We start from the raw sequence: 21,977 nt of genomic DNA on the forward strand, positions 1-21,977 counted from the left end.
AGTCGGGTTGGGAGTGCAGTTTGCAGGGGATGGACCCCAAACGCAAATGAAACGGACATACTGGTGCTATTCTTTTTTGAAAATACTTTATTGCAATGTTTCTTTCATCATCTTCCGACAATTGTTTACTTCAGGGGTTATTGCACATTTTTTAATACTTTATACAAGTTAAATGTATAAATAACAGAAAATAACTAAGAGATACCAAAACTTCAAGAAACAAAAAACAAAGAAATGAGGAGTTGTGGGGGAGTGTAGGACAGGGGGTATTTGGATGGTGATGGGAGAGGAGTACCTATTTATTGCAAGGTCGGGCTGGATGGAAGTAAAATGTTATTTTACAGAGTATTGGGGGAGAAAGTCTTATTCCATTGTTTTATGTGGTCTCTGTGTAAAAGGTATTTTTTTTCTATGTCCAGAGGGTTAGTTCTATTGTTGAAAGCCATGAATTTAGTTTTAGTATTTTGGACTGTTTCCATGTCCTCTTCACCTGCTTCATGGCCGTCACACACAATTTGTTGAAGAGATGCATGTCCGCTGATTTCTTTCCTTGTAAGTTAATAATACTTAATACTTAAAAACCATAATACTTTCTAGTTTCAGAGGTTCTTTTTTCAATCAAGTCCTGTAAGGGTCTCAATATTGGGCATGTAAAGAATGTGTGTGTTTAGTTTTCTACTTGTTCCTCACAACTTCTCCAGCAACTAGTCCCTGCTAAAGGGGTGACATTTCCCGTATTTGTTAGGCGTAATAAAATATCTCATGCTCACTTACAAAGCAAATTTCCTCCAGTATTTTTTATTGTGATTTTTTAAAGTTTGTCTTTCCAATCTTCTGCTGATACGGGGCAGGTGCATTGTGGTGTGATGCCATCACAAGATGGTCACTAGCTCAAGTTTGGTTTTGAACTTCAGCATTACTAGAACTTTTACATTTTCCTTACTTTTCAATGGTAAAATTCCTGTATAAATAGTGTTTATGTTAATGCATGTAATGTATAATTGTTGGAAATTGCTTTGAAAATGTATAAGCCTAATATTGATTTCATTGTTCAATTTAACAATGAAATGAAAAGCAAAATTTCTCATCATATTAGAAACATCAGGTGAAAATCTACTTGGTGTCTAAAATGTTAAAATATATCAGATTTAATGACACTTTATATATTTTTTGTTGCAATAATTCAATGAAGCAGTTAGGCAGTTGTTAGAGTGCAGACATTATTTATTTAATGGCATTTGATTTAGTGAACATTTAGTTGGAGGAATCCATGATGCGCTTCATGCTCATGAACCTCATGCCGCTCATGCCCATGTCCTTGAAGCTCCTGTACTCTCCGGGCCTCATGTACATCTGCTTGCCTCTGTACTGGGGCTGCTCGTACATCAGCCAGTGGCCGTCCATCACGTTGCAGGACTGGCACTCGTTCATGCGGTAACGGTCCATGATGTTGTCACAGTCGTCCATCAGCTCGTGACTCTGACCACCGAAGTTCTCCCTCTCGTAGATCTTCATCCTGAACTGACCTCTGTGCTGTTTTGAAGAAACAAGAGAAAAATGTTGATTATTTCAGAGATAAAAAAAAGGTATCACTCAAAGATCAACTTTTAAGGTCTGTTTTAAACCTACCATGGGGATCATACGGCAAGACCTGATGCAGTCCCTCATGCCCATCATGCTCATGTGGTCGGCGTACTCGCCCCTCCTCATGAAGTACTGGCTCCCCATGTAGTTGGGGCGGTCATAGACCATGAAGCAGCCGCTCTCCACCCTGCAGGAGTTACACCTGTTCAGGTAGGAGGTCATGTCGGAGCAGTCGCTCATGCACTCATAGGAGCGACCCTGGAAGTTCTTCTCCTCGTAAAAGATGATCTGAAAACAAGTGAATTGTAATGTTTAGAAATAAAGCAGTGAGGTGAATATGGTGACAGTAATTGTTGCTTATTACAAAAACATTTTTAAACATTACCTTGCCCCTCATGTTCATGTCAGTGTTGCTCATGGTTGCTGTAGATGTGCTGTTGCTGAGCTGCTTGCCTATCTGGTTTAACCCTTTCCTTTTATACCTGACCAAGGTAAAGAATCAGTGACCCCTCCCCCTCAGAACCCCATTACTCAGCAACTTACTATGGAAGCCAACAGAATGCAGAGGTTTTGTGCATTTTTCAGGGGCTGGGTACCTTGTAGTCCATGACAACTGACACTGCATCTGTGATGCGTCACGAGGTCCTGACAAAAAGATTCCACGTGTTGCCACGTTGACCAATAGGAGCACAGAACTGATAACACGGTAAAGAGGGATGATGTTGGTGTTGCTCAGTGGAACTTTGAAAAATAGGTCAGTTATGTCGTCTTTCATTTTTTATAGCTTTTACAATCTCAAGATTATCAAACACACCGCTTCTGACGCCAGTTTGTTAACATTCTTGTTCTCGGAAGTCAGTCCCAAACACATCTTTCCCTGTGACACCACACAGCTTGTGAAAGCCAACGTGTGGTCTATTGTGTTCAATCACGGCAAGAATTTATGACTCGAATCACCTAATCTGACAAAGTGACCATCTTAAAGACGCTTTATATAAAATTGGGGGCTTTTCTATTTCCTCTCAGCGGCTTTTAACATGGCGAGGGCTTAGCCGGTGGCTTGCAGCTAACATTGTTAACAGTGCCAACAGTGGAAACTATGGCAAAAACGTGTCGACAGAGCCAATACCTGAGGGGGAACTGGAGGGTGAGCGCTATGCTTCAATGACATTGCTTCCGGCATTATCAACTGCAACCGCAGTATTGACGCAGAGCGGCGGCGGTCGTGAGCCAACCAATGTGGCACGCTCACGTGCACTAAAAGCATGCATGGACGGCCCGGCTTCGCCAACAAAGAGAAGCACTGATACACACACAAGTAGAGCGACTTCATTCTCTCCTCATCTCGACAATACTTCACTGTATCTTTACATAGCAAGTAGTTGTTTGCTGCTATATTAATATTATGCACACTGTTAATTGCACCTTTAACAGACACAAATATTGTTTAGTCTGCACCCGGCATTAGAGCGGAAGTCGAGAAGAAAACTGGAAAAATATTCAGCAAACATACAATTAATAAGATAAGATAATCCTTTATTAGTCCCACAGTGGGGACATTTACAGGATTACAGCAGCATAGTGGATCGTGCAAACAAGATACAGTAAAAAACAATGTTTCAAAACAAGTATTACAAATAAGTAAGTAAGTAATAAACAGTAAGGAACATTAACTAAGTAATCAAACTTATTCAAAGATTTAATAAATATAGTAAGTGTGAATTTAAGTATGAATATGCTTGGATACGTGTTTTGTTATTGAGAATCAGCTAAAAGTGTGAATTTTAGTTTAAATATTATGTTTGCATGATTCTGATATTATTGGAGACGTCAACTATCCCATGAGGCACTGTTTAGTATTCACAAATTTAAATAAATTTAAATGAATATCATATGTTACATTGTCTTGTTTTATAATAATAATAATAACTAGAAAATTCCGCTGCTACTGCCCGGAGATGTCGCAATATATATACACACCAATATTGCCGGTAGTATCGTTGAGGTTTAATTGAGATATCGCTTCTCTCTTTTCTGCATTTTAGATTTATACTCTTGGATTGAATCTTGTGTTCGTGATGGACAGTCCACAAATGGCTCCCGTCATTTCTGTACTGGAAATATACATCTTTGTTTGAGATACATACCTTTGAAAATTACATTTCTGTATTTGTGATGGAAAGACTTGAACTTAACATTTGTTAACATGAACCTCATTCTGAGCTTAATGTTAAGATACAGTTACTCTGTGGGGCTTTTATTTTGAAAGGGTGGGACTGGGTGGGCGAGAGAGGGGGAGAGGTGACATAATCATAATGTTGACACACACAGAGGTTTTTAAAAGACAGAGGTCTAACAATGCCTTTGACTGAATATCTCCAAGTCATGCGTGTGCGTGTATGTGTGTGTGTCAGTGTGTAGACAGACAGAGAGAGAGAGCGTGCGTGTATGTGTGTAACTGGTTGCCATGGTGAGGACGCACCTGGTTGGACAGGCAGACTGATTAAAAAACGTTACAGTAAACAGTGATTCTGAACAAAACTCCTGCCTCATTTTAACAAAAAGCAAGAGTCTGCGTGACAAAATATTGGTAGCATGAGAGAGATAAGACTCTGCTGAACGCGGTGATGTGGTTTTTATGTTTGTGGTGTTAAAAATGTGAGCTCTAGAGCAATATACAAAACTGGTACCGTCTGCTTTCTTTGAGAAATGAGTGGTCAGATTTAACATGGAGTCCAATGGAGCAGTTGGTTGGAGTTCATGTCGCTCTGCGGCTCTTTGAGCCAAATGTGTAAGTCTGTTGGATTCCAATGACATCTGCGTGCGACCAGCACAACATTTCCAAGCTTTTTGGCCAAAAATGGTGTATAAAGAGTAAACATTGTGGGACCTGGAGCAATTTGTTCGTAAAAATCACAGAATACTTTTCCTGCTCTCCTCCACTCTGACAGTTATGTCCTCACTCTAGCGCTGAACATTCCGTGCAATACACACCCATTATAAAATCTGAAACAGACCCAAAATGTTCCTGAAACTTAATCTGTGACATCATGAAAACTGTGCTAGCTATCAAAATGCCCATTTGGCTCAATAAAGTCCAGCGTTTTGTCAACGTTTTAAACTTCAAATCATTGTTCTACGTTAATATATCGCTAGTCAATATGGGCCCAAAGTTAAGTGTTATTTTTAGCTCTCTTCACGCCAAAACCCCATTCAAGTGAATGGAGAAATTTTGCTCCGCTTTTCGCGATTTTCGGGAAAACCGCTGGGCTAATCTCTCTAGAAAATACATAGCACACTATTTCCGATTAGGCCGCACGTTTTGATGTATTTTTTGCGCAGGTGTTAGCAACGCTGTGTGAGGAGAAGCGCGGCAAACTTTCTGGAGGTTGAAGATTATTATTATTAAGCCCGATGGATTATATACAGTATGCTTTGGCACAGGCAGTTTTACTGCCTTTGTGCTACAAAGCCACACTGAATAACTTTATTTATATGGCACCTTTAAAAACAGAGTTTACAATGTGCTTTGACAGACAAAGCAGCAAAAGCAAGGCAATGATAACAACTTTAATACCCACTTGTGCCTCAGCCAACATTCGTACGGAGAAGGAGCCAGTCGAGGTCGGACATCAGAGCTAACGACATAGCAAATCTCAATGCTTCATCATTGTAGAACAAAACACTGCACAATAATAGTGGAATTAGTCGAACATTTAACCATAATTCAAGTGAACTAACTTCAACTGCTAACTGTTTTAGGTCACTTCATGGTAATCTTAAGCTTGTACTTGCTGCTAGCAGTGCCCGAAAACAAATTTTAGGCTCAGTGCTTAGACGTTTTCTTACCAAAGAGGTCGTTTGGAGTCGTAGCTGTTTAAACTGACAATCGATATTGATAAAAAAACAAGACATGAATAGAGAAGTCATTTTATGCTAAGAGGCATGAACAACAAACCTTAGCCAACATTAGCTTTGTTAAGTGGCTATACCATTAGTTAACTTCTCATCTACAATATGACAATTTAGATGCCTCACTTGTTTATTTTGATTTCATTGTCAAACCTATGATTATCTGTAGTGCAGTGTTGTGACAGTTGGGCAATAAGCTTAACAAAAAGAAGTGCAGAAATTATTCATTTAATTTGCATTTGGAAACATTTAGTGAACATTTAGTTGCAGGAATCAGTGATGCGCCTCATGCTCATGAACCTCATGCCGCTCATGCCCATGTCCTTGAAGCTCCTGTACTCTCCGGGCCTCATGTACATCTGCTTGCCTCTGTACTGGGGCTGCTCGTACATCAGCCAGTGGCCGTCCATCACGTTGCAGGACTGGCACTCGTTCATGCGGTAACGGTCCATGATGTTGTCACAGTCCTCCATCAGCTCGTGACTCTGACCACCGAAGTTCTCCCTCTCGTAGATCTTCATCCTGAACTGTCCTCTGTGCTGTTTTGAAGAAACAAGAGAAAAATGTTGATTATTTTAGAGATAATAAAGGTATCACTCAAAGATCAACTTTTAAGGTCTGTTTTAAACCTACCATGGGGATCATACGGCAAGACCTGATGCAGTCCCTCATGCCCATCATGCTCATGTGGTCGGCGTACTCGCCCCTCCTCATGAAGTACTGGCTCCCCATGTAGTTGGGGCGGTCGTAGACCATGAAGCAGCCGCTCTCCACCCTGCAGGAGTTACACCTGTTCAGGTAGGAGGTCATGTCGGAGCAGTCGCTCATGCACTCATAGGAGCGACCCTGGAAGTTCTTCTCCTCGTAGAAGATGATCTGAAAACAAGTGAATTGTAATGTTTAGAAATAAAGCAGTGAGGTGAATATGGTGACAGTCATTTTTGCTTATTACAAAAACATTTTTAAACAGTACCTTTCCCCTCATGTTCATGCCGGTGTTGCTCATGCTTGCGGTAGATGTGCTGTTGCTGAACTGCTTGCCTACCTGGTTTAACCCTTTCCTTTTATACCTGACCAAATGTAAAGAATCAGTGACTCCTCCCCCTCAGAGAACCCCATTACTCAGCAACTTACTATTGAAGCCAACAGAATGCAGAGGTTCTGTGCATTTTTTTCAGGGACTGGGAACATCGTAGTCTTTAGAAAAGGCCTTTTTTGTCATTACAGAAAGCATTACAAACAGTGCTTTATGTCATGTAAATAGGTTGACCCATGTGACTGGTAAAAACTGTGAGTATAACCTGTATGGTGCAGATATTTTCTGTATTTGGTTAGCGTGAAAATGTACGTGGTTCTGTTCAACTACCCATGTCAGAAATTTTAATTTAATGAAAGATACAGAAGTGCTTGTAGTAACTCGCTCTGAAAATAATTTCAAACCGGATGAAGACAATGACGGAGTTCTACACACAAAATACAGTATGTTTTTGTTCTTCAATGACACATTCAGAGGCAGAAAAACTTCTGGACTTCATACTATGAATTAAAAAAGGAGAGGTTTTCTAGTTTTCTATGATTGCATAATTTGCTGCTGTCTGGTAACAGTTAAATACATTTAAACAACTGTGATGCTCATAGTACAAATTATTTTATAGAGTTATTGAGTCATAGTCAAATACATTATGAAACAAATTGACATTTCACATATATATACTGTATGTATATACATATACACTTTATCTCATATTTAATTATATCACCGTTACTTTGATATACTTTGTCATAAATATTACGTAGTCATATCTTATGTATATTAACTTGTTCTTTATAATATTGTGGAATTTTAATATAATATAGGTGGAGGCTTCAAATAAACCCAGTGGGTTTTCTGCCTCTTCCTGCACTTTGATATTATTTATCTCTGTTATGTTTATGTATTTTCTAAATTGTGCAATATAATCTAAACTTAACTAAAACGGTTCACCAGACACTCCTTAAGCTCAGACTCGAGCGGGGCCTCCAGGAGCGACCAGCCCATCACAGAGAGACCAAGATCTGGCTTTGCTGCCGCCTTTGACCTGCAGTCGGAGCTCCGGCGTAAAAGAACAGAGCTCAGCCCCCGACAGAAGTGTCTCCTCCTTTAGCCAGGAGCAGAGCAGAGCTCCTCGGGTCCCCGCTGGGAGCCAACGCAGACACCACACTGCTGGAGACCCAGGCTGTATTGCTGGGCCTGCTTGGAATGAGGTGAGGCACGGGAGAATCAGGACTGAGCGAGGAAGACTGCAGTAAAATGAGAGGTTTTCTAAAGGGAATCTGGTGCTCTGAAACACGACCGCTTTTGTCCACAGGGACCGCCAAAATTAACACAAAAAGAAAGTTCTTCACAATAGCTTTAAGTTAAAAAGATATCACACAAATTTAACAATCTGGAAAATTTACTTTTTCGCTCTCGGGAGCCAGAAAGCGACTTTCCGAAATTGTCAAATTACTTCTCGAGATAAAGACCTTGTTTTGTAGTATGTATTTTTTTTATTGTTGTGTGGTTCATGTGAGTGTATGTTTTGTTGATATCTTTAGTGTATATCTTTTTTAACTATGTTGCATACTGTTGCACTGTGTTTATTGTCATGCACCATTCACCGAGTCAAATTCCTTGTTTGTGTGACGTACTTGGCAATAAACTATTCTGATTCTGAAAAGCAGGTGGATTATGAGCAGCTTGACAATGCTTACTGTCCCCAAGATTTAAAAACGTACTGCAAATGCAGAAAAATACCAAAGTAGCTAATACAGGCAGTTGAGTGTTTTTAACAAGAAACGACACATTATTGTGTAAAGATTTCCCAGATGGCCGGTACTAGAGATTCTAAATTAATGGAGTTTATTTATCTCCATTGGAGCAGGAATGGGTTCAGCAAATTTCAAAGCAACCAGTGAATAAGTTTATAGAACTTAAATGCATGTTTGGAAAAAGGTCCATCCTCTAGGGCTGCATAATTGTGCTCAGTAACTTTGTCAGACAATTCGATTTTAGTATTTTGTGTGGACTGATGGTGGTGCCAGAGAAAAGATCAGCAAAGGTCAGGGTCAACAAAAGCCTTTGAGTTGATACACTGGACAACATAAATGAAGTGTTGGTGAGGTGCAGTTTTGAGCAGACAATGGCACTAGAGTAAAGGTCATCAAAACCCCTGGACTCCATCCTCATATATACATCGATATATATTCCTACCCTTGAAAGCATTAATACATATACTCCATGATGATATCAATGATTTATATTAATATGACTGTTTTTTTTTTTTATTCGAGAACAGGGTGAAGTCTCTGGTTATTTTCAAAATAATATACCTTCCGTCATTAATCATAGGGTGTTGGGTCAATTTCTTTCCTAAGAACAAAATACTGTGTACTACGTGCACCACGTGTTATATCCTTTCTGTGATCTTTCTCACGTTTAAAGGATATTTTGTGATGTAAAGAGATTAGAAAAAACAACTATACTAAAACTAAATATATCTCAGGTGTTTGTTAGAAATCACTGGAACGCCCTAGTGAGATGACACAGTAATCGCTGCATGCACTAAATTCATATTAAATGTAGCAACAGGTAGAAATATTTTGTCAAAAAAGTTTTATTTTGGCATATTTAGACATATTGTAGACAACTGTTTTTACATGTCAGTGATGCGCTTCATGCTCATGAACCTCATGCCGCTCATGCCCATGTCCTTGAAGCTCTTGTACTCTCCGGGCCTCATGTACATCTGCTTGCCTCTGTACTGGGGCTGCTCGTACATCAGCCAGTGGCCGTCCATCACGTTGCAGGACTGGCACTCGTTCATGCGGTAACGGTCCATGATGTTGTCACAGTCCTCCATCAGCTCGTGACTCTGACCACCGAAGTTCTCCCTCTCGTAGATCTTCATCCTGAACTGACCTCTGTGCTGTTTTTTTTAGAGTGAATAAAAACAATTAATATCAAGATTTGTGGGGGTTGTCACTCGTATGGGAACCATAGTATAATGGATGCTGTTTTAAACCTACCATGGGGATCATACGGCAAGACCTGATGCAGTCCCTCATGCCCATCATGCTCATGTAGTCAGCGTACTCGCCCCTCCTCATGAAGAACTGGTTCCCCATGTAGTTGGGGCGGTCGTAGACCATGAAGCAGCCGCTCTCCACCTTGCAGGAGTGGCACCTGTTCAGGTAGGAGGTCATGTCGGAGCAGTCGCTCATGCACTCATAGGAGCGACCCTGGAAGTTCTTCTCCTCGTAAAAGATGATCTGAAAAAGGAAATCGTAGAGGAAAGAGGTATTTAAGCTAAAAGATAAATTGCCATAGTTGATAATAATTAAAGAATAAAAGGTGAGGTGAAAGTCCTTACCTTGCCCATGGTCATGGTTGTGGTGTTGGTAGTTCAGAGGACTTTGTTGCTGGTAAACTGATGTCGGTCCCGTTTTAACAGTTACTTTTATACTTGACCAAACCCACAGAGTATGTGGCCTCTATTGTGTAAACCCCTGACCAAGCAACATGGTATAGAGGCCTATAGAGTGCTCAGGGGCATTTGTCACATTTCCATGTGACTGGACCCCCTAGAAGACTTTAGAATGGATTTTTTTCAATAGGGAAGTCAATACAATGAACATTTTTGACGTTACAATACAGAATAACAAACAATAGACTCGAAACGTGCTGTACGGCCCTCTGACTGGTAAGTGGACAATTTATAGACATGAGTTTCCTTTTGTGTGACCACAATAGTCTGACATGCAATCTACAATGCACATCTGTATGAACAAGTGTTAATTTAGCTGTTTGTAGAGCCATGTACTGTATATAGTATAAATACAAAAATAACCATGTTAATTACCCAGTTTACAGAGTTTAATAGCTTTTTTATTAGATATGTTTTGCTTCACTGTAAGGATGTTTAAGTGTTATTAATATACAGTAATTGTCAACAATGAGAACTTCTTCTATGAGGACATATTTTATATTATTATAAATTGTCACTCGCCACTTTCAAAACTGCACTTAAAACTCATCTATTTAAATCTGCTTTTAACCTGTGATGCTAGTTATGTATGCTTTTGTTTCTTACTATTATGTCTTCTCTTTTGTTTGTATTGTAATCACTTTTATTGTTTCTGTTTTCACCATGTAAAGTGCCTTAGAGTACCTTCTAAAGCGCTATACAAATAAAATGTATTATTTACTATTATTAATAGAACTGTCTATTATTATATCGTCATCTATTATCTGTTTATACATCAGCCTCCACACATGTGTGTCCACAGGAGGAGTTACAGTTGTTGGTAATTACATTAGTAAACTCTTATATCTGCTTACATTAAAGTGTGTTTGTTATAAACAATTTATTACATGTTTTAATGTTAAGTAGAGAGTTACTCTCATCATGAAAGTAGATATATACCAGGTCGTCTATGCAAGTTCCTAAAATATTCTGGGAAGGTGGGACAAAGTGTATCGAGCATATAAAAGGATTTTTACAAAGATTTGGTTTTGAATAAGTCATTGTGACAACAACACAGCTTCAATGATGAGCTGGAACAAGCAGATAATAGTCTTTTCGATCATTTCTCAATCATTTGGACATGTTGAGTAAAATTGCTTCAGAAAATGATGTTCTTGTAAGAATCTGGAGAAACGTGCTTTATCGGCCAAGTGTGTGAACATATACACGGAATTTTTACGCACTATCATGTCTACGAATATGTGGAAAAACATGGTGTGTGTGTGCGTGTGTATGCGCATATATATTTATATAAAGCACCAACAACCAACAATAAAAAGAAAATTAACTTAAATATAAATAAAATAGAATAAAAAGTCAAGTCTATATAAAGTCAAGTATTGTGTAAGTTGTAAACAAAATAAGTAAATAGTGAATTGATATACATGGACTGGAAGATTATGCAGTATGCGTCCTCAGATTATGTGTTTGGAAAATTGTGTGTGATACCAGAGTGTTTGTTCTTTCTTATATATTGTTGTTTAAATACAAAGCAAGCATAATTGAAAAAGACACACAGAGATGAGATATTAGTTTTATTGTCAAACAATATATTTCATATATTTCTCGGCGACACCCGCCCTGCATAGCTGGTTGAGGCGGAGATGATTAGTTGAGGTTCGGCGTTGACCTCCAGCTGGATAGTCCATTGGTCATGGCACAAATCAGGTTATTGGTACTTCGGCGAGCTTGGACGTCCGGCCATTGCTTGGCAGGTCTCGACAAGAAAAGCTTGACATTTTACATATCTTCCATATGCGTTATATTGCATCTTTGTTGGTTGTGGGAGATGACTAGCTCTGTGGAAAAAAAGGATTAATACTTATTCCTGTAACTTCAGCGTTACCTTGTTCTGTCGTGTGTGAACCCACTTCATGATGTGTGGGTAGAAATGCATTATCTTTGAAAAGTAGACCCAATTGTTTGGCAAGCTAGAGTACAGCTACCTTGCAGTGGCATATTTTTCTGCAAATGATCTAATTTCATTGCATCGATCAATTCCCCTTTCTTTCACCTCCATCTACTTTGTATATAGGCTGTTATGTTGGAAGTGTCAGAATGTCAAAGATCTTTGGCTAATTCCTATCAAGCATCTCAGGATCTTGTTCACGAGTAAAGTGGTGCAGGATATGGACAGGTAGTTTGATGCAGGTGTTGTACTGGATCGTTGTGGTGAAGCGAGACCTGATTCTGATAGCAAAGCACTCGATTCATCAGTCCCACTATGCTACGATCCTCACCAAATTATAGTTGATTCGCTTTTTTTATGTTTCTGCAATTTTGTGCACAATTTATTGGAAATTTTGTACATAAGCATAAGTTCCCTGAATTAATCTGGGTGTGTATATTGTTAAAATTGTCTTTCTGTCGTTACCAGAAGATGTCTCGCTGTATTTTCGAAGTTTACCTTCTAGTCACAAGTGGGACTTTCAATCAATCAAACCAACTAAAGTTATACTAATTAAATAAAAAAACCATGACATCAGAATTTAGAAAGTTACATCATTTATTGAAGTCAAAATGTACAACTAGCACATGTCCATGATGCGCTTCATGCTCATGAACCTCATGCCGCTCATGCCCATGTCCTTGAAGCTCCTGTACTCTCCGGGCCTCATGTACATCTGCTTGCCTCTGTACTGGGGCTGCTCGTACATCAGCCAGTGGCCGTCCATCACGTTGCAGGACTGGCACTCGTTCATGCGGTAACGGTCCATGATGTTGTCACAGTCATCCATCAGCTCGTGACTCTGGCCCTGGAAGTTCTCCTTCTCGTAGATCTTCATCCTGAACTGGCCTCTGTGCTGTTGTTTGTTTTTAGAGGGAATAAAAAAATGAATATCCTAATATCAAGTTTTGTGGGGGTTGTAACCCGAAGTAGAATCATGACGGATGCTGTTTTAAACCTACCATGGGGATCATACGGCAAGACTTGATGCCACCACTCATGCCCATCATGCTCATGAAGTCGGTGTACTCGCCCCTCCTCATGAAGAACTGGTTCCCCATGTAGTTGGTGCGGTCGTAGACCATGAAGCAGCCGCTCTCCACCCTGCAGGACTGGCACCTGCTCAGGTAGGAGGTCATGTCGGAGCAGTCGCTCATGCACTCATAGGAGCGACCCTGGAAGTTCTTCTCCTCGTAAAAGATGATCTGAAAACATATTAAAGGGTTTTAAAGACAAAAGTTATAAATACATAATGACATGATGGCATATATCTTAATTTACATATTTGTAGGCAAACATATTTTTATTATTTAATACTATTTATTTTCTTACCTTGCCCATGTTGATTTTGGTGGTTTTCTAGATCTCCCAGAGAACGGTGTTTGAACTGATACTCTGCCTGTCTGAACAAGGTACATTTATACCTGGCCAGAAACAAAGACAGTGTGCCTCTCCATTGTTCAAAGTCCTGACCCAGCAACCTACTATAGATGCCTATAGTTTTGACGTGCTTGCCAATATACCAACAGGGTCACAACCTCTAAACAGAATTTTCCTTTTGCAAGAATAGAGCATATTTCTTTCAAAAATGGTTTAGGCGTTTGAAAATGTACAGTTTAAAATGTGTTGCTGGAATTCTCTTAATAGTCTAGTCAAAAGACAAAATTACTTCAACTGTGGCTTGATCTCACTTTTTGATTCCCCTAAAACATTAGAAGCCAACAAGTTTACATTTTACATCAGCTAAACATTCAGCGGACAAAAGGGGTCCTAAAACTAAATCCTGACGGGCATCTTTTTTATCATCTTCTGAAGTCATGATAGTCGACCCTGAAGGCTGGTAATATAAACTATGATCTAATATCACACGCTGCCCTTCAGCTGGTGATGGCAAAGTAAAATGATTTGAGAAAAAATTATTTAGAGTGACATGATTGTGGTTATGGGATTATTATCACTGGATTTATTTGCATAGTGAATAAAGAACTTGAAAAACTAATCCGAAATACCTAATATTCTCAATATCTTAATACACACATATGTATTTATTTATTAGAGAATACTATGAAATTGAGTTAAATACGGAACCATTAGATAATACAATTTTTATTGGGTAAGTCACAATGACATTTCTGAGGCACCCGCTTTGACCCTGACATGTAACCAGTTTAGGCAGACAGCTGAAAATGTGCTGCTACACTCACTCGACATGCTCATTATTCTGCATGTATATCCAATGCACCCTTTTTATTATTATTACGGTGGTCTGTTCAAAGCTGAAATCCTGGAGATCTTCCTATCATTTCATCGGGGCCATTAGGACCATCTCCTGCTGAGGCTACTCTTTTTGTGCCAAGCGGGATTTAAGCACACACACGTCTTTGCTATAGATTGAGGCTGTAAAGTTGCGAGTCAAAGTTCACCAAAGTTGAACTCTTACCTGTTGCGAAGGGGCAAATTCGCTTTGCCACCGGAAGCAAATTTTTATCTTCGCCCATACGCTCGCATAGAATGGAGATAAACGGGAGGCGAAAATTCGCTAATTGATAATTCTTTGAACGTTTCCTTCCACAGCAGAAAGAAGTAATTGAAATTATGTTAGAACTGAACTCTCAGTGTTGATGTGACCACTTGACGGGCAACACTTCACCCCTCCACACCATGAACACATATGGGACAGCGACTTCTGTTCAACTTTCACAAATATTGGACCTCTGACTCATACTAGCATGATTCAAACATAATATTTCCACACATAGAGTTTTTTTTAACTAGGCATGACTGATGTACTATAGGTAGGGTCATTTATACGAACAGCTAGCCACAAAACGCAGCTTCATTTTTGGATTAGTTTTCATCTTGTAGATCGTGTCTATAATTCATTTTCTGTCTCATTACTTTTTGGTTTCTTTTCAGCTTTTGCTAAGTTGAGCATAACCATTTCTCAAGTTATTACTGTTCATTTTCAGATAGTCAAACTACAAACATGTAAGTAAAGGCATAATTTATTGTGTGAGGAGTTGTCATTTAAAAAGACTTTACTGGCTTCATATACTGCTGCCCAGAACAATGAAACTGAACATCAGCTCAACCACAGCCAGTTTTTAATGAACTAACAACACTCAACCATGCATAAGTCAAGAAATAAAGATTTGTAAACTAAAATAAGTATCAGAGATCTTAGCAACTAACTACTCACAGAAAGCATAATTTAATCAACCCCACCTTCACCCCAGCCTCCACCTGTAGACTCTGCCTGATTCTAGTTCCTCTAAAGCCCTGGAAATTTGCTTTTGTCTCTTCTTAAACTGTCTGGCAAGGATTCACAAAATGATTGTGTGGATTTTGCGGCCGCACAAATAGGACAAAAAGGAACCGCACCCGCAAAGGGTGAAATGCCGCCCTTGTTGCAGCCGAGGCTGAGATACTGTATCCTGACCTTTTGGCCCAAGTGTTGCTCAACCTCAAAAAACATCCTGCTATTCCTATAATGCAAGTCAATGGTTTACATGGCTTTTTGTTATGAATGTCTGGTCTATGTTTGGAGTCCAAACGGCGATAATTCCACAGCAGATATTATATAACTGTAAGTATTCCTGCCAATACCGAGTAAACTGACAATGCATTATGAAGTTAGTAGATCACCCAGCTTCTGCTAAACCATTTTCTCATAAGACAGCAGTTATAGCCAATATAAAGGTTGACATGGGATATGATGTGATCCTATTAACCTGCTAGAATGGACTAAGCACTTGCCTCTACATTTTCTGGAAGACACTATTCACTATAGGATTAATTGTCATCTAAATGCAAATATTATCTGTGAGGGAATTTGAAGCAAAACGAAATACATTTGAATTGAATACCATCAAATTGCAAATGTGCAATATTTAATAACAAGACTCGTGAAAGCAATTGTAGAAATATAATCTTTATTTTCCATTGTTATGCAGGTCTTATATGTATGAAGGTTTGCCACATATAGGGATGTGCCTCATGATCATTGACACCCATTGATGCCCATCTCTTCCCGTTGACATCCCCTCTTTTACTGCCCGGTTCTCAAAACAACCAGTGAAACAAGTCTGGATAGCAGAGTAGAAAGATTTTATTTGATGGAATTTAGTGAACATTTAGTTGCAGGAATCAGTGATGCGCCTCATGCTCATGAACCTCATGCCGCTCATGCCCATGTCCTTGAAGCTCTTGTACTCTCCGGGCCTCATGTACATCTGCTTGCCTCTGTAGTGGGGCTGCTCGTACATCAGCCAGTGGCCGTCCGTCACGTTGCAGGACATGCAGTCGGACATGCGGTAGCGGTCCTGGATGTTGTCGCAGTCCTCCATCAGCTCGTGACTCTGACCTCCGAAGTTCTCCCTCTCGTAGATCTTCATCTTGTAGGATCCTCTGTGCTGTAGAGAAAACATTTAAGGGTAAAATAAAAGATCAGCAAAAAAACATTGCAAGATATCTGGAGGTTTTATAATCTAGAGAATGAAAACCCTTCTGTACCATGGGGATGGTACGGCAAGACTTGATGCAGTCCCTCATGCCCATCATGCTCATGTAGTCGGCGTACTCGCCCCTCCTCATGAAGTGCTGGCTCCCCATGTAGTTGGGGCGGTCGTAGACCATGAAGCAGCCGCTCTCCACCCTGCAGGAGTGACACCTGCTCAGGTAGGAGGTCAGCTCAGGGCAATCGCTGCTGGTCTCATACTGGCGACCCTGGAAGTTCTTGTCCTCGTAGAAGATGATCTGAAAGCACACCAATGCTTCATTAGCACCATTTTCAGGGAGCTCCGAGAGGCTTTTATAATGACTCTGCAATAATGAGTAAATAGAGATTGAAGTGATTGTTTTGTAATGGGTGGATCTTTCCTAAATACCTACCTTGCCCATGGTCATGATTAATTTTGGGTTGGTCCTCAGGACTGAGCTGTGGCTGCTGTGTTCTCCTGTCGGTGCTAACCGTTACTTTTATACTTGCTCAATGTGAAAAAAAGTATGTCGGGCTCTATTGTGTAAACCCCTGAGCCAGCAACATGCCATAGAAGCCTACTGAGCAGTCAGGATGCTAAAGGGTTATTATCCAGCACGATACCACTCTGGTGGAAATGCGTGTACTGTACACGTGCAGTATTGTTGTCTGACATATAAAGAGAAGCTTCCAACTGTATTATGACACCCAGCTCTATATTTCACAGTGTACTCAACGTATTTTACTTGCCAAATGATTGGAAGTATTTTCTCATGAATACAATTCAATATACATTTTATTAAATATATCAGATAATAAAAGCGAGTTGAATGTTATATAATTATTCGGTTTATGATGATTTAACTTCTGAATAAGAGCATATATGGTGACATACAGTGGATATATCTAGTTATATATAATATGTTATATATATATAAAACTTGTATTATGTTGCCTCGCATACAGCACTGTGACTAACCAGTTCCCTTTTCCTTTTATAGTGGTATAATGTATCATAAAAACACACAAGTTATGGTTTATAGAGACAGGACTTTTATGGTTGTGATCATTAACTTTAAATGTGGCAGATCAGATAACAGTTATGAAACATTTATACGATGGGTCATTTTGAAAATGATACCTTTTTGTCATTTAGAACTTTAGAGCTAAATCTAGATATTTTACCAACTTTGAACCAGCTATTGGCAACTTAGTCTGACACATAGTAGAACAGTGGTTCTCAAATGGGGGTACGTGTACCCCTGGGGGTACGTGAAGGCACTCCAGGGGGTACGTGAGGTTTTTTAAAAATATATTTAAAATTAGCATCCATTCAAAAATCCTTGAAAAATAGTTATTTAATAAATATTCAATACAATTTAAGTGTAAGTTCATAAACTGAATCGTATATTCAGTAGGCTATTCAATGTCATTATCCTAAACAATGCAATCTTCAGTGTTGACAGTTTAATAAATCAGACACTGATGATCTTTTTTTCAACCAAAAAAGCTTTGCGCTGGTTAGGGGGTACTTGGCTGAAAAAATATTTCACAGGAGGTACATCACTGAAAAAAGGTTAAGAACCACTGTAGTAGAACATATGTTTGATGTCAATAGTTGACACTTGCGATCATAAATCAAATATGGACTGGTGGGTGAGGATTATTTGCTGTGGGCTCTTTAGCTGTGGAACAGCAAAGGAAATATGACAATAAGATAAGATAAGCCTTTAAGATAAGATAATCCTTTATTAGCCTCACAGTGGGAAGTCCGCAGTGTTACAGCAGCAAATGAGACAACAACATGATGTCAGTAAAAACAAGATATAATCATTTATTGATTCCCAGAGAGGTAAATGTGAGTATCGCAGCAGCATATATACAGAAATAAGTACAGATGAATAGAAAAAAGTAAAACAATAATTGAAAGTATATGAAATAAAAAAGACCATATGTACACTTGCAATGCCACAAATTAACATCGTTACCTAACATGACCGTTGTCCTTTCGGCGTGAAGAGAGCTAAAAAAACACTTACCTTTGGGCCCATATTGACAAGCCATACTTTAACGTAGAAACATAATTCAAAGTTTAAAACGTAGACAAAACGCTGCACTTCATTGAGCCAAATAGACATTTTGATGGCTAGCAAAGTTTTCATTAAGTCACAGATTAAGTTTCAGGAAAATTTTGGGTCCGTTTCAGATTTTATAATGGGTGTGTATTGCACGGAATGTTCAGCGCTAGAGTGAGGACATAACTGTCAGAGTGGAGCGGAGCAGGAAAATATTCTGTGATGTTTCCAAACAAATTGCTCCAGATCCCACAATTTTTACTCTTTATACACCATTTTTGGCCAAAAAGCTTGGAAATGTTGTGCTGGTCGCAGTAAAGTGTCTATGGAATCCAACGGACTTACACATTTGGCTCAAAGAGCCGCAGAGCGACATGAACTCCAACCAACTGCTCCATTAGACTCCATGTTAAATCTCACCACTCATTTCTCAAAGAAAGCAGACGGTACCAGTTTTGTATATTGCTCTAGAGCTCACATTATTAACACCACAACAATTAAAAACCACATCACCGCGTTCGGCAGAGTCTTATCTCTCTCATGATACCCATATTTTGTCACTCAGTCTCCTGCTTTTTGTTAAAAGGAGGCAGGGGTTTTGTTCAAAATCACTGTTTACTGTAACGTACACGCTGTCTGTCTGTCCGTCTCTCTCTCTTTCTACACACACACACACACACATGACTTGGAGATATTCAGTCAAAGACATTGTTAGACCTCCTGTCATTTAATAACCTCTGTGTATGTGTGTCAAACATTATGATTATGTCTCCTCTCCCCCTCTCTCGCCCAACCAGTCCCACCCTTTCAAAATAAAAGCCCCTTGGAGTAACTGTATGTTAACATTAAGCTCAGAATTAGCTTAGTTGTTTTTGTATTTTTTTTCTATTAAAATGTGTACACTGCACTCTGGTCCTTCCTTGTATGAATATGTGGTTACTTGTAAGTGGGTTGGGTGTAGTTATGTATGATACATTGATAATACATTTAAAAAAACATTCTTTCAGTCATTCATTGATTAATTTCCTGTTGCAATGGTAATTAAACAAGGCAATACAACCATTGTATTCTCTACATCTCTCTCTCAGTGAAACACAGAGAATGTGGTGTACCTTGAAAATACATGCTTAGTTACTATTGGTAATATCGGCGTGTATATACGGTATATATATATTGCGACTTCTTCGGGCAGTAGCAGCCACACTGTCAAAATTTGCTGCGGAATGTTCTAGTTTATACTACAAGTGATCATGTGATTTCAACTCTTTAAGACGAAATAGTGAAATGCTGGTAGAACACCACTTGCCGTATTTCTTTTTGTTCTCTAATTTTGAAATAAACCATATTTTGTCATGTATCTATTGCATTGATTTCAGGACACGTGTAGAACATCATGCAGAGTCAAACAGCTTCCAATTTCATCCTTTGAAATTCATTTTTAATGTCACAAGCATCATATATGACATAACACATTTCATAGGTAGAAGAAGTCTCTGAAGACCCGGCTGTGGGATACAGTTATTAAAATAGCAGCATTCACTACAGCCCAAACTGTCCTGTGACGTACCAGAACAGTTAATAATTCATGCAATTTTTTAATCAAATTTTGTGCCCAAATTTCCTCCCTTAACTCAATAATAATAGTAAATCTGTGTTAATATTTAGTTGATTACAATTTCACGTCTCGAGCCCATTCTGTTCTTTAACAGGAGTCCATGATACGCCGCATGGATCCGATCCTCATGTCCATGGGACCCGTTCCCATGTCTCTCATGCTCCTGTACTCGCCGGGCCTCAGGTAGAGCATCCTGCCTCTGTACTGGGGCTGCTCGTACATCAGCCAGTGGCCGTCCATCACGTTGGCAGACTGGCAGTCGGACATGCGGAGGCGATCCTGGATGGAGTCGCAGTCGTCCATCACCTCATTCATCTGGCCTCTGAAGTTCTCCCTCTCGTAGATCCTCATCCTGAATGGACCTCTGTGCTGTAAAATGACACATGAGAGAGAGATACAAAAGATCACTTTGTGCTATTTTGGAAAGTTGATTTCCATCTTCAACCTCATTGTTCAACGCAGAGCTTCATACCGTGGGGATCATGCGGCTGGAACGGATGCAGTCACTCATGGTCATTCCCATCAGGCGCTGGTTGTCGGGGTACTCTCCCCTCCTCGCCAGCATCTGGTGGCCCATGTAGTTTGGACGTTCGTAGACCATGAAGCAGCCGCTCTCCACCCTGCAGGAGTTGCAGCGGCTCAGATAAGAAGTCAGCTCAGCGCAGTCGCTGCTGGTCTCATAGGAGCGACCCTGGAAGTTCTTGTCCTCGTAGAAGATGATCTGAAAGACAAACGGCACATTTTAAAACTATGTTAAATGCTATGTTAAAAATATGTATCAGCCCATGTGTAAAAATTAACTCTTACTTTGCCCATTTTGGTGTTCAGTCCTATCCCTGATTGCACGGGTACTTTGCACAGCCAAACTCGGTGTCACTTTTATACCCGTCATGATAGCTAAATGATCTATGGAGCCATTGTTTTGAATATCTTACTCAGCAGCGTAGCATACAGGGGCTACGATGTTTGTTAAATGACTCTGTAAATGGTTATTATTCTAGACTGTATGCATCTGGTGCAGTGCCAACTGCAGGGGCTCTCCTGTGGAGTACAGGTGACAGCAGCAAACATATCAGCTCGGACTCTTTGTGTGTTGTTGGGTCTGTGAGGACAGTAGTGTAAAGTACAAACTTGTGTATTTCAATTTTTTGCTAATTTAGACTTCGGCTCCATTACATTTCAGAGGGAAATGTATTTTTTTACCATAAAGTATGATACATTTTTATTAATGAAACAACAATAAGTGTATAAATGAGTTTATTAGCTTCACTTCAATCAGATACAACAGAACAATGCTACATACACATGAACACATCAGTTATAATGATTCAATGATATAATGTATGATTGTATAACAATCAACTGTTTTATGGTTCTATATTTTCTCAACAGCTGTAAAGCACCTTGTAACTCCGCTTTTATAAAAATGAAAGTAATACTTTTACTTTTAAAATTTCCTCATCATACTTACATACTTTTGCTTAAGTCAAATTGACAATGCAGGACTTTTACTTGTGTTTTTACACTGTAGTATTATGCTTTCTATTATTTAACGGTTATTTTAAATAATACACCAGTAAAATATTAACTCACAAGTGTTAACACATACCCTCTCTGTAGGATGGCACATTTTATCCGACAACATTGAAGCTAATATTTTGAAGGAATCAGCATGTAATATGTATGTTTACACTATGATTTTTAAATCTATACTTAAAGTATTGGACATGATAACGTGATGCAGTCTGAATGTGTGTGTGTTGTTTGTTGTAAGCAGTGACGGTCATTAAATATTGTTGATAAAATGTAATATTATGGGTGA

The 21,977-nt window shown here is 39.3% G+C and overlaps 6 protein-coding genes across 6 annotated transcripts; all 6 read right to left on the bottom strand.

Annotated features, from left to right (window-relative positions):
* Nucleotides 1-1,254: 1,254 nt before the first annotated feature.
* On the bottom strand, nt 1,255-2,002 carry LOC142970515 (gamma-crystallin M3-like). The gene is made up of 3 exons (XM_076110810.1): nt 1,970-2,002; nt 1,630-1,872; nt 1,255-1,533 (listed from the first exon to the last, which is right to left on the bottom strand). The coding sequence occupies exons 1-3, from the start codon at nt 2,000-2,002 to the stop codon at nt 1,255-1,257; spliced, it is 555 nt and encodes a 184-aa protein (XP_075966925.1).
* A 3,754-nt stretch (nt 2,003-5,756) lies between these two features.
* Nucleotides 5,757-6,568, bottom strand: LOC142970524 (gamma-crystallin M3-like). Its single transcript, XM_076110823.1, has 3 exons — nt 6,470-6,568; nt 6,130-6,372; nt 5,757-6,035 (listed from the first exon to the last, which is right to left on the bottom strand). Exons 1-3 carry the CDS (start codon nt 6,500-6,502, stop codon nt 5,757-5,759), a joined length of 555 nt encoding a protein of 184 aa, XP_075966938.1. The 5' UTR covers nt 6,503-6,568.
* A 2,586-nt stretch (nt 6,569-9,154) lies between these two features.
* LOC142970535 (gamma-crystallin M3-like) lies at nt 9,155-9,902 on the bottom strand. Its single transcript, XM_076110834.1, has 3 exons — nt 9,888-9,902; nt 9,544-9,786; nt 9,155-9,443 (listed from the first exon to the last, which is right to left on the bottom strand). The coding sequence occupies exons 1-3, from the start codon at nt 9,900-9,902 to the stop codon at nt 9,171-9,173; spliced, it is 531 nt and encodes a 176-aa protein (XP_075966949.1). The 3' UTR covers nt 9,155-9,170.
* Nucleotides 9,903-12,568: 2,666 nt separating this feature from the next.
* On the bottom strand, nt 12,569-13,338 carry LOC142970542 (gamma-crystallin M3-like). The gene is made up of 3 exons (XM_076110847.1): nt 13,321-13,338; nt 12,951-13,193; nt 12,569-12,844 (listed from the first exon to the last, which is right to left on the bottom strand). Exons 1-3 carry the CDS (start codon nt 13,327-13,329, stop codon nt 12,569-12,571), a joined length of 528 nt encoding a protein of 175 aa, XP_075966962.1. The 5' UTR covers nt 13,330-13,338.
* A 2,783-nt stretch (nt 13,339-16,121) lies between these two features.
* On the bottom strand, nt 16,122-16,893 carry LOC142970548 (gamma-crystallin M3-like). The gene is made up of 3 exons (XM_076110861.1): nt 16,879-16,893; nt 16,501-16,743; nt 16,122-16,400 (listed from the first exon to the last, which is right to left on the bottom strand). The coding sequence occupies exons 1-3, from the start codon at nt 16,891-16,893 to the stop codon at nt 16,122-16,124; spliced, it is 537 nt and encodes a 178-aa protein (XP_075966976.1).
* Nucleotides 16,894-20,242: 3,349 nt separating this feature from the next.
* On the bottom strand, nt 20,243-20,980 carry LOC142970578 (gamma-crystallin M3-like). Its single transcript, XM_076110906.1, has 3 exons — nt 20,963-20,980; nt 20,628-20,876; nt 20,243-20,524 (listed from the first exon to the last, which is right to left on the bottom strand). Exons 1-3 carry the CDS (start codon nt 20,969-20,971, stop codon nt 20,243-20,245), a joined length of 540 nt encoding a protein of 179 aa, XP_075967021.1. The 5' UTR covers nt 20,972-20,980.
* Between the last annotated feature and the right edge of the window lie 997 nt (nt 20,981-21,977).

Source organism: Anarhichas minor, unplaced genomic scaffold (assembly GCF_050575085.1).
Source record: "Anarhichas minor isolate MPS153535 unplaced genomic scaffold, ASM5057508v1 ptg000004l, whole genome shotgun sequence".
NCBI lineage: Eukaryota > Metazoa > Chordata > Actinopteri > Perciformes > Anarhichadidae > Anarhichas > Anarhichas minor.

Excerpts from the sequence above, each read along its gene's own strand:
- LOC142970524 (XM_076110823.1), bottom strand. The coding sequence starts at position 6,502 with ATGAGCAACACCGGCATGAACATGAGGGGAAAG. Across the intron at positions 6,373-6,469 it reads GCATGAACATGAGGGGAAAG|ATCATCTTCTACGAGGAGAA; the intron begins GTACTGTTTAAA and ends ACTTGTTTTCAG. Across the intron at positions 6,036-6,129 it reads CTTGCCGTATGATCCCCATG|CACAGAGGACAGTTCAGGAT; the intron begins GTAGGTTTAAAA and ends TCTTCAAAACAG.
- LOC142970535 (XM_076110834.1), bottom strand. Across the intron at positions 9,444-9,543 it reads CTTGCCGTATGATCCCCATG|CACAGAGGTCAGTTCAGGAT; the intron begins GTAGGTTTAAAA and ends TAAAAAAAACAG.
- LOC142970515 (XM_076110810.1), bottom strand. The coding sequence starts at position 2,002 with ATGAGCAACACTGACATGAACATGAGGGGCAAG. Across the intron at positions 1,873-1,969 it reads ACATGAACATGAGGGGCAAG|ATCATCTTTTACGAGGAGAA; the intron begins GTAATGTTTAAA and ends ACTTGTTTTCAG. Across the intron at positions 1,534-1,629 it reads CTTGCCGTATGATCCCCATG|CACAGAGGTCAGTTCAGGAT; the intron begins GTAGGTTTAAAA and ends TCTTCAAAACAG.
- LOC142970542 (XM_076110847.1), bottom strand. Across the intron at positions 12,845-12,950 it reads CTTGCCGTATGATCCCCATG|CACAGAGGCCAGTTCAGGAT; the intron begins GTAGGTTTAAAA and ends AACAAACAACAG.
- LOC142970548 (XM_076110861.1), bottom strand. Across the intron at positions 16,401-16,500 it reads CTTGCCGTACCATCCCCATG|CACAGAGGATCCTACAAGAT; the intron begins GTACAGAAGGGT and ends TTTTCTCTACAG.
- LOC142970578 (XM_076110906.1), bottom strand. Across the intron at positions 20,525-20,627 it reads CCAGCCGCATGATCCCCACG|CACAGAGGTCCATTCAGGAT; the intron begins GTATGAAGCTCT and ends GTCATTTTACAG.